At 38.4% G+C, this 11898-nt stretch overlaps 1 protein-coding gene across 1 annotated transcript; it reads right to left on the bottom strand.

Moving 5' to 3' along the window:
* Positions 1–981: 981 nt before the first annotated feature.
* On the bottom strand, positions 982–8603 carry unc45b (unc-45 myosin chaperone B). The gene is made up of 20 exons (XM_026322590.1): positions 8472–8603; positions 7588–7749; positions 7449–7485; positions 7164–7339; positions 6746–6835; positions 6468–6635; positions 6124–6289; positions 5739–5909; positions 5450–5621; positions 4999–5299; positions 4710–4804; positions 4165–4306; positions 3950–4090; positions 3705–3832; positions 3286–3352; positions 2984–3097; positions 2559–2674; positions 2321–2438; positions 2073–2228; positions 982–1746 (listed from the first exon to the last, which is right to left on the bottom strand). Exons 2-20 carry the CDS (start codon positions 7747–7749, stop codon positions 1474–1476), a joined length of 2793 nt encoding a protein of 930 aa, XP_026178375.1. The 5' UTR covers positions 8472–8603; the 3' UTR covers positions 982–1473.
* Positions 8604–11898: the final 3295 nt, after the last annotated feature.

Here is an 11898-nt window from a genome sequence, read left to right on the forward strand (position 1 = left end):
TGCAAGACATACATATCGTTTGTGTTTAAAATGTTCTATGAATCTGACTAAGTTGTTCTTGTCTTGGTCAAGCTTCTTGAGTTGGTCAAACATGGCTAGTTCTCTCCTACCAGCCCAGTCCAAGTCATTCCTCACAATCTTCACAGCCATCTGCTTCATGGTGTCTGAGTTTAGGCACTGGGCCACTTTCCCAAAAGTCCCCTCACCCAGGAACTTCTGAACCTTGTACTCATGTTTTTTACTAAACAGAAAGTCATCTTCTTTTATGGTAAAACATGGTTTTTCTTCGCAACTGCCTTTGGGTATGTTTCCCATTTTGAAAAGTTAAATGTTTCAAGTTAAGTTGAACTCGTACGGTGCTAACCCTCAATAAATTTGCTACTGACCAGATCTGACCTACCTTTAACCTAACTCTGTATGACATCATATTTAGAATCTTCATCTTCAGATCATGGCTTTGTGGGTGACATCACATTTAGAGCATGACAATCAAAGCACCACATCGGTTGCTTATTTTTGAAAAAACAAAATATATAGAATGTCTCAGATAAGGTAAGAGTGAAGACTGGGTTGTTGTTGACCTCACTTTCTCACCTGAACTAGTTTGTTTTCTTTCCTTTAATGTAAACATAAACTGGATTTTCTATTATTTGTAAATGAAGTATAATAATTTAAATGCTTTCTAATACTGCAAAGGTTTGGTATTTTATCTCCACTTAAGCTAAAATAATAAAGTGCATCAGTTACATTAGCTCATTACTTGGCCAGCGCACAACTAAGTCAGCTAAGAACAATATTCACAGCATGGAGCTGTAAACACACACTTCCTAATTCCTAATTCCTAAAAAATATTACAGTATGCACACAGTGCCAGCATATCCACACTAAGAAAAGGTGTGGCCAAAAGGACATGTCTGTGGTGACTCGTTTTTTTTTTTTTTTTTACTGTGATGATGCAGACACTTTGTTTTGCTTTACAGGCAAAACTGAGAGAATAATCAATTTAATGCAGCAGCATTCAAATATACAGTTTGAGCAGATTACTGATTAAAACAGTTTTGTATTTCTGCAGCAAACTTTCAGTCATTAGTCATTTTGTGTTTGTTAGTATGTATTTGCATGTAATGGCCATTTCATCCAACCACACAAATTCCAAACAGTGAAATCCAGTATGAACAATCACATGAACTGATCAGTCTTTAGACATTCATTCAGTCACAATTCAGCACAAATGGAATTAACACATTCTTCCTCTCAAGCTTACTCTTCTGTCCAAGCCCCAAAACAGTAAAAAAAAACAAACAAAAAAAAACACATTGTTTTACACTGCGAGAAAATAGTTTAGAGATTTGGAGACAGGTTTATGAATCACTTAATATCTTTGATGTAGAAAAAGCTCTTGGAAAATGTCTCCATTTAACATAAAAATACAGAAGAATGTCCATTACTGTTGTCTGGTTTCTTGCCAGGACTTTAAGAAGGGCTGGTGAAGGGTTTGATGAGACCAAGGTCCATAGCTCTGACCAGGCATGTACGTGCTGCATCAATGGCCTCTTGCCTCTTAGGGTTGTCTTCCGCCTTGCCAATCACTGAAAGGATTTCTAGCAATTCACTCTCAATCAGCTTCTTGGCCAGGTCACTGTCGTCTGAGTTGAGCATGTTATAGATGATCACGAGACCACGGTGCTGGATTTGAGGGTTTGTATGGAGACATAGCCTCTGCAGGATCTCAAGCCACTGGGCGGTCTGTTTGGAGAGAGGAACCATTCACTCACTGACACTCTGGTAATGTGTATGAATGATGAAGTAAAAAAATGTCACATGCAAGATAAATCATTAATATCTTAAACCTGAACCTTTATTTTTTCAAAGTTAGGGTTCAAAGTCTAAATACATATATGAGAACAACAGAAGGGAGTAGAAGTGTAATTAGGTTTTAGAAAGGCTAGTATGTGTTTTACGCAGAGCCATGTTAGGGCAAGCATCGTTAAAACAAACTCTGTTGTAATATTATAATACATATCCTACACTAAAATGCCATGGAATATTATTGTACGTATTATGGTACATACCACTCGAGTCAGTTTGGTGCAGAGTTTCTTCTGAGCAGCAGTGAGCATGGCCAGAGCTCCAGCTGCAGCTATCTGAAGACTCTCATCATCCTCACCACACAGCAGGACCAGCAGTTTCAGCTTGTCATTGCTATCTTCTAGGTAACGCTCTTGGACCTAAAACACACAAATATTAAATTTTGAGTTAAGCCACCCCTGTTAAAGGCTTGAACTGTTATGTACATTTTTATTTGCTTGCATATTCTTACCTCTTTACATGTCACAAGGTTGCACATGCATTCAGTGGCAGCCTGTCTGATCTGCTCATGCTCTTCAAACATGTAGTTCTCAATCTCTGGGAGAGCTTTCTCTTTCACCAGCTTCATTCTGCAAAAACACATGATTAAGATTGAAAACCACAAGTGCTGCAGATGTTGCTTGTATGCAATGACCTATTAAGCAATAATCAGTAACCATCAGGGTAACTTTAGGGTAAAGAAAAGTCACCTTAGCTTTTCACTGTAAGCAGCCAAATTGGTGAGGCCCCTCAGAGCTTCATAGTTCTGCAGTCCTTCTCTGTCTGTGTGAAGGAGACTAACTAAAGGCCGCACCACCTCATACACCTATCAACCAAAAACAGAAAAAAAAAAGAAAAAACAAAGAGCTGAACTGAGAATTTTAAAAAGATTTTAAAAAGTGCTTTGCATATATATATATATATATATATATACATATATATATAGCTATATATAGATATAAATAGATATATATATAATAGGAAAACTAAAAGTGAAGAGTGTGCCATGAAGGTCAGATTTCAAAGAATGTGGTGTCTCAAAAGATTTTGATTCCCCTTCACTCATTATCATATCATGTAGGGTTGCCATAGCAAAAAACAAAAAAAACAAGGCACTTCCTGTTGCATAGCTTACCCTCTCACCAGGGAAGGCTATTTCTGGGTTAGAAATAGCTGCAATCTTGGCTAGGGCGTGGCTGGCTTTCACCTTCCCAGCATCTGTCCCCTCCATAGCAAGTGGTATCAGAGCCTGAGGGCAGAGGCAGAAGTCTTTTTACAACTGTATGATTCAGACAATAGTAGTAAATTAGCAAGAACCAGTTTGTCCCAGTAATAGAGGTACAAAATATTTAAGTCTCTGCTTCACTGTTCTGTTCTGGGATTTTTGTGACAGCTTTAAGATTTATTTGTACACTGACTTGAAAACTTATGACTCACCTTTCCACCACCTTGGGCTACAATTGTACCACGATCTTTAGGACTCTCTGACAATGCCAGGAAAACCCTGAAGGTAAAAATAAATATGTTTAGTCATCACATTGGTAATGTTGCAAGTCACAGAAAATAATCTAGAGGAGGGTACTGAATTATCCTTATCCTGAATTATCTTATCCTCTCTGTAGTGGAACATTTAGAAATAAAGTCATTTCCTAAAGTATAAAAATCACATTTTGTCAAAACTAGCACACCTGAAAATACACAGCTATCCAGCTAAGACGTATCAAATCACATGTGATAACATAATTCATAACTTCACTGTGTAATGAGTCGGAAGTTGAGGGAGACATTACTGAGCTACTGTATGATGTGTTTGATAACACAAAATGCCTCATCATCGCGTTTGCTTCCTTTCCCACCTTGCCAACATTTCCTTGGTCTGGTCGGTCAGGATTGAGCTGTCTGCTTTAACCATGACGGCAAGGGCGGATGTGACTCCAGCTTTCAGAAGCCTTTTCACCCTCTTCTCAACAAAGTCCTTCTTGTCCTGAGAAAGAAAAGATTTTACAAAGTGTTTGTGTTTGTGCACATAGTTGACCATTTGTGCTGCATAGACACATTCATTTCTGTCGTCTGCTTTCTTGTGGTTTCCTTCCTCTTTTACCTTGGGGTGTTGCTCAGGCACATGCTGCTTTGAGAACTTGGCCAGCTGAACCAGTTCAGGGAGGATTTCCTTCTTATCATAGCTGTTGGTGCAGTTGACCAGGGTGCAAGCTACTGCATATAAGATGGTCTTATCCTTAGACTAAAAATACAGAGAAAGGTTATTCGTAATGTCTAATCTAAGTAAGGTATTTTTCTTCCTGTCTTTTTTTGTACCTTGGCTAGTTCAAACATAGCTTTCAGGGCAAGTTCATCCTCAACAAAGTCATCTTTCACATCAGCATCATTAGTGAGATAGGCAAGACCCTCAATAGCCCACTTCCTTGTTTTGGTATCAATCTGGGGATTACAGAGCCACCTAGAAGAGTGAAAAATAGAACAGTGAGTAGATGTGTAGTAGTTCAGGTGCTGGTACAACAATATTCTGGTAGTGTGTACCTCCATCCATCCATCCATCCATCCATCCATCCATCCATCCATCCATCCATCCATCCATCCATCCATCCATTATCTATACCCACTTATTCCTAATTAGTAGTAATTAGTAGTCTGTACCTATTTTATGGACTTATATCTGTTTAAAGTTCCATAAAAATTAGATAATAACTAATTAGGTGTATAGTATATATGTCAGAAGTGCCAATGGTTTTATCAGTTTTCTCATCACCGCATTCATTTTCATTATGGATAATAAAAGATAAAATGGATCAAATGCTAAATTTCAGCTGAATCATTTTAACCACCTCTGTGTGATTACTCACTTTCTGCACTGCTTGGCAAGCTTCTCCGTCGAGCCCTCAGCAAACTGCCTTAAACTGTAATCATCACCTCCTGCTGAACCCAGTTTACAGAGACCCTGGAGAGGAAATGGACAAGAGAGTGCATACAGATATATATGGACAAAATCTCAAAGTTGTGTATCCTAATTTAAATTTTCTTTACTCTGTTCTATAAAGTGAACAACAGGACTTTTGTACTCATGTAGTTGAGCAACAGTAGCTGCTTGTCACGCTTTAACTTCTTTTTTTATTCTTTTCTAAGCACACTCACCACCAGTGCACGGATTTTGATCTTCTCATTCTTGGTCTTCTTGTAGAGGTCCTTAAGCAGTGACACCCCATTGGTAATGATGAAGGTGGCACGGCTCATCTTTGTGGAGGCATGGATCAGCGCCTCTACTGCAACCATCTGGTCCACCTCACGTTCGGAGCCACAGAGCGCCACCATCATCTCCATTATGCCTTGCGTTCCAACCAGGGCGTTTCCTACCTCAAAAGGACCTTGAAGTAGCCCTGAGATTGTGTTGATAGCATGAAGGTTTTTGTCCATGTTGTTGGGGTCAATTTTGGATCTGTGAAATTGGAAAGGAGGACAAGGTATAATTATACAAAAGTATAATTGATGATAGGATGATTATGATGATGATTATGTTGGCTTGGTCCCCATTTAGACAGTTTGGTATACAGCACTGGTAAATGGAGGATCTATATTATGAACGTACTTGACATATTCATCACAGATGTCCCTGAAGTTGTTTCTCTCTGGGTCACATTTAAGGTCATCGTATAGCTTGTTGAGAAGCACGCTGGCAATCAACTGTGTGTTCTCTGTCAAAGATAGCTGGTCTGGAAGTTCAGGAACCTGACCACATACCTTAAGGATTTTCTTCAGACCTAGAGAACAAACACGTGTATGTATATATAGATATCTGTTGAATCAGTGAGTCTTTGATGCAACAGCAGACAGTAGTACAAACCAAATCAGTGACACAATTCAGCTGTCTGTCTCACCATGATCAACAGTGAAGAGGGTCCTGGAGTTGTCTTTCTCTTTCAGGTCTTTGCGAGGTACATTTTTGGTCAGGAGGTTCAGTGCCTGGTCTCTGCCATGGCCAGAGACCTTGTTATTAGCAACCATCTCCAGCAGAGAGAGAAGAATTGTTTTCAGGTCTTTAGATGCATCTGCAGACAGAAAAGAAGAAATAAAAGATCGACTTGGTCAGTACGGATGTGAAAAAATACAGTGACATAACCAGAGCTTTTTCCTTTTACAATCTGTCTGTGATTCTCTGTAGTTGAGTTGAAGTCAATGCAGAGATTAAGAGGTGTGAACTGAATAAATGTTCATTATAAAATCTGCCCTCTACTTAAGATGCAGTGGATGATGTTGTCTCACCCAAAACTAAGGCCTCTTCTTTCCCATATTCCATTGTATCTTCACCAGTGAGAGAGTCATTAATGCACTGGAACAGGTTGCAGGTTGCCATTGCAATCTCCTCATTATCAATAGCCATGATGCTGCACATCTTATCAACACCCACCATGTGAACAATGGCCATGGCCTGTTTGGTTAAATCAAAAGAAACACATAGTAACAAACAGATGCTAGTTGCACTTTTAATGAATTGATTGTATTTGGAAGAGGGTGTCTATGTTGATATTTATTCTGGATTACCATGAACTTTTTAATTTTTAGCTTCACTTTGCCTTTATCTTGATTCTTTCTATAAATATGCTCACCCGAGCTTTGTGTCCTGTGCACATTCCTGACAAAGTGCGAACAGCAGCCAGTATCATCTCTGGTTTCCCTGTTTCTATCATGTTGAGCAGCAGAGCCACCCCGTTATTCTGGAAGATTCTTTCTGCCCCAGCGTCTTCTCTCGACAGCACAATCAGGTTGTTGGCAGCCTAAATATAAATAACGTTCAACAGATGAATTCGGACATCCACATTCAAATAACAATAAAAGGAAGCGAGCTCATTCACTAGTTTTGGCTCAAGTTACATAAAACACTCACTTTTTCCTTCTTTTCTTTGTCCATGTCTTCATTGAAGAGAATGTCAAACATGTTCTGTACCCTCGAATCCGTGGAGAATGTTGTTTTAAGCTGTGGAGAACAAATGTAATTGTTAATGATACTTTGAATCTTTTCCTGTAGCTGTAAAGCAACAATGGGCAAGTAACACAGCCATGGCCCAATAACATACATGTATTTTGTTTTGTTGTATTTAAACATTTTATTGTTATCCCAAAGCTATCACAATGAATCATACTCAGCCAAAAGATCATTACTGAATATATTGAGCATTGCTGATATTTTATTTCTGTTATAGATGAATGAATACTGAATGCATGTTTGTAAACTAATATGCGTAGCCTTATGGTCTACTGTATGAACTTATGTGTTTAGGGGTGTTGTTCTCATTAATGCTGACCTTGGCCTGGATCTCTGCCCCGAGCCTGCGGAGAGTTTCCAAGAAAGTCTTGTTCTTTGGTTCGAGGGTGGCGCATCTTTGCACATCCTTGAAAGCCATGTCCAGTTTTCCTAGCTTCTCCAGAGCTTGGCAACGTCGATATAAGGCTTTAATGTCTGCGGCATCAACATCAATAGCTAAAAAAAAAAAAGAAGAAGAACCAAAGTGAGTATGTGCTTTGGTTTAAGCTACTGTTTGGTTTACTTCTGTACTTTGTGTTGGTTAAACTTTGGTATTTATGACTACCTTTAGATGCATCAGATGCTGCACAGGCATAGTTTTCCTATAACAAAAAAAGAAATTTTAATAAAAGCTTGTTTTCTAAAAGAATTGCAAACTGTACTTAATCATATTTCATGATTTGCTTTAAAAAAACACTGCTTACCTTTTTGAGGTAGCATGCAGATCTGTTTCTGTGAAGGACAGCCAACACCTTTTTGTCCTTGCTCACTTTGATGGCTTCACTGTAGCACTCAATGGCCTTGTCAATATCTCCAGCCTGGAAGTATTTGTTTCCTTCGTCCTTTAATTGCACTGGGTCTCCCATCTGGTAGAAAATGGAATTATCACATATGAAAAATAAAATCTGCAGATTCTAAATCTTTGAGTGTTTCATCTAAAACTGATAGTCAGCATTCATGTCTCCTCCGTTGTCATGTCTGACAGTATCAGCCCACCAGCCAAGCACAATCTAACAGTTCCACTCATCAGTCATCAGAAAATCAAAGGTAAATCTGGTATTTTAATTCTGAAGACAACAAACTCACATGCTTCAATAACATAAAGAGATTTGTGTGCAAAATCAAAAAAATCATAGAGGGTGAAAATAAATCTATCTAGAGTTTTACATTTTTCAAAGCAAACAGGCATAAAAATAGAAGCAGATAAGCAATTAAAAAACTGTGGCTGTACAGTACAAGAAGTCAACCTGAAGAATAATAAATATAATCTGTCATAATCTGTTATCATAATATAGAAGGTCTTATTCTCACCATTCTTGCTAATCAGTGTCCTGCTGCCATGGGTATCTTATAGCAAATGGCCATGCACATGGTATCTCTAACTTTAAATGGCCTCCGCTCAGGCCTTATTTGGTCATGGTGTCGTACTCTAGTAAGAGCCTTACAACAAACACCACTTTCCCAACAGACAGACACCATCTCCTCCTGCTGAAAAAACAGCCCCTGTCTGTGATCTATTCATGAATACCATCTGCGTACCTGGTTGTTACTCAAAATTAAAAAAGGTCTTGAGGAATTTTTACAGTACCTTTAGGACTGTGTTGTGTATCTTGCACAATCTTCTTTTATGTTTTTTCTTCTGTCTTTCCCTCTGTGTAGATGATCTAGACCTCCAGTATTTAGTTTGTTGCAAACTTCTTTTGTCTAATGTAATGTACCCTCACCAGCACTTCAGTTTATATTTATATTGGATCTTAGTGAGGTGGGGCAGGACTAAGGTGGACTCCCTACAGGTTTAGTCCAAACACACAAATTCTCCTAAAAACAGCTTTGTACTATAAGTAATTTTAAAGCATAATTAATTCTGTTGCAACACATGTCTTTCTGTTATCTTTGAATCATATAAGGTTTTGAGAAAAAAGAAAATTGTTTTCCATTCATTCATTTCAGGAGAGAGACCCCCCTCAAAGATGGTCTGCTCCTGATAAGGTCTATTTAGGGCACAGACAGCTGAGAACTCACCAGCAAATGCCTGATGTCAAAGTAGTACGAGGGTTTAAATGACTGGAGATAGTGGGGGGACTGACAGCTGTAGGACCACAGAGGAACCTGGTAGCTTCTGGAAAAGTGTAGAATGAACTCAAACCCCATGAGTTGGGTTTAGGCCTTTAGTTGTGATTAAGTGAAAAGGAAGGGATTAAAAATGCATTAAATCAAAACAAGTCTTCATTAATATTCAAGTACAAATAATGTATGTGTGTGTGTCTATTGTTTGTTTGTAAAATGTAATACAATACAAGAAAACAATCTTATATTGTGGTGAACTAGTTAGGGTGGATGAGGGCCACTTTGCCAGCCTGTTTTCCAACTATATTGGATCTACCCATGAGTGTTTAGTCAATAGAGGCTAGAAGATACTTTGTTTTCCCCCTCATCTAAGGTGGTATCTTGCAGATAGACCTCAAAAACTGAAAAAGACTGTTGCTAGGGCAGAACAGCAACATTCAATTGTGTACGTACAACATACATACAGTTTTTTTTTTAATTCCCTGCTCATCAAATCAATTTATCCAACCAAGTTGTTCTATCTTATTTCTTTTCATACTAACTGTTTAGGTAATACAGACTTTAAGTATACAAATACTGATGATGAACATCAACACCCCTTCAACATACTTTCAATATAGTTCAGACTTCAGATATTTTGACAAAATACACGTTATTTTCTTCAGCCTGTGTGTTTCAACAGCTTGAAATAAAAATTATTGAATACTGCAGCTAAGTGTCAAATCATGGCTTAAAGCACTTTGCATTGCTTCTGTGTATGAAATGTGCTATACTCGTAAACCTTACTTGCCTTTCTTTTAATTTTCATAGGTTTCCATAAGTATAGAAAAAACAGTGTGGGAGATGTAGCCCTTTAACACATAATGATCAGAGTGTAGGGGATCACAAGTAGTTGGACCTGAGAGGCCTTGTGAACACAAAGGGGATGGTTGCTTCTTGTATGTACTCGTGGTTAGTACAAGATATTATAGTGTACACTGGAGCAAATTAAACTAACAGACTAACAATGCAGATTACAGTATACATAGTGTTGTTGTGTACTCTATGAATGTATATCAGGGCATATGAAAAATAAACAAGTGTAACAATACAAGATTTGTGTAAACATATGAGAGGTGTTTACAGATTAGTGCAAATATGCAGTATGGAGTGTATGTGTATATATTTTTGCACTTGTAGACCTGAGACGTTGGTTTATTGCTCAATAATGCTTGGGAGCAGAAGGAGGGAAGAAGAAGGATTTATGCGTTTGACTGCCTGTGGGTAGAAACTGTTCTTTAATCTGTTAGTCCTTGTTTTGATTGTTCTATATCTCTTCCCAGAGAGCAGAGGGGAAAACCAATAGAAATTGATCAGCAGGTGATGTGGGAGTTGTGTCTGTTTCAGTTTCCTGAGGTGCCTTCCCCACCTGATGGGAGATGTGTGCAGACCAGGTGAGGTCAGCTGAGGTGTGCACACCAAGGAACTTAAAGCTCTCTACTCTCCTGACCTCCTGACTCTGTATGCAGGGGGCAGAGTGCTCAGTACGCCTTGATCTTCTGAAGTCAAATATAAGTTCCTTGGTTTTGGACATGTTTAAGTCCAGATTATTGAGGGAACACCATTTTGTCAGATGCTGAACCTTCTCCTCGTAGGCTGTTTCATTATTATCTGTAATCACTCCCACTATGGTACTGTCATCAGCAAATTTGACAATGGTGTTGGTGGAATGTTTAGGGGAGCAAATGTATGTGAAGAGCGAGTAGAGGAGGGGGCTGAGAACACACCCCTGTGGTGTACCACTGTTCAGAATGAGAGTGGAGAGTGTGGAGAGCTTTGATAACTGCGTCTTCTGTTGATCTCTTTGCTCTGTAAGAAAACTGGTGTGGGTCAAGGTCGGCAGGGATGACAGTTTTGATGTGAGAGAGTATGAGTTTCTCAAAGCATTTGGTAATGATAGGGGTTAGAGCAACTGGACGATAGTCATTCAGGCAGTTCACTGTGGTTTTCTTTGAAACTGGGATGATCGTCGCTGACTTAAGGCAGGATGGGACAGCAGTCTGTAGTAATGAGAGGTTGAAAATGGTGGTAAATACCTCTGCCAACTGGTCTGCACAGGCCTTCAAGATCCATCCAGTAACTCCATCTGGATCAGCTGCTTTTCTCGCGTTGACCCTGTGTAGAGTGGATCTGACCTGATGCTGGTGTAGCTGTATCGCGTCATCCTTTTCTGGTGGTGAAGGATGGCTGCTGATGTCACTGTTCCACGTTTTAGAGATAGAGGCAGATAAAGATATAGATTTTGAGTGTAAACATTACAGGGACCTATTTGTTAATAATGTCCAGCTTTGACATGTAGAAATATAGGGATTTTTAAGATAGATCTTGCATGATCAGTTTCATAACAATTTGTGGGACAATATGATTCTTTTATTCTTAAATGCTGCTCCATCATAATTGGGATTTTAAATAAAGATGCAGCACTGGAGCTCTATGAAGTTCTACATTTGAAATAAGTTGTATTCAACTTTAAAATAATACGTTTGTTCTCAACCTTTAAGTCCTAAACTTTTCAGCAAACTCAAATTTTGAATGTTAGGACATTCTTGGCAAAACTGCATCTGTTACTATTATTATTAGTTACTAAATGATTTGGTCAAATGTCGACAGAAAACAAGAGCCAGTTACCACAAGTGTTTTAGTGTCAGCTAATGTTTTATAAAATTCAACTTTTACACCTTACAACTTACCATCCAGCAATACTCCCCACCAGCAACTTCAATTCAATTCAATTCAATTTTATTTAATTATTAATTATATTATTAATTATATTTAATTTTATTTAAATCACAATAATCACAACTTCACCATAGACACAAGAATTTTTAGCTATTAGAAAGCTCATAGGTTAATGTGTATTGCAATTTATGATAAAATAAAACTGAAAGATTGAGAGAGGAAGCTACAGA

This window comes from Mastacembelus armatus, chromosome 9 (genome assembly GCF_900324485.2).
Source record: "Mastacembelus armatus chromosome 9, fMasArm1.2, whole genome shotgun sequence".
In the NCBI taxonomy this organism is placed as follows: domain Eukaryota; kingdom Metazoa; phylum Chordata; class Actinopteri; order Synbranchiformes; family Mastacembelidae; genus Mastacembelus; species Mastacembelus armatus.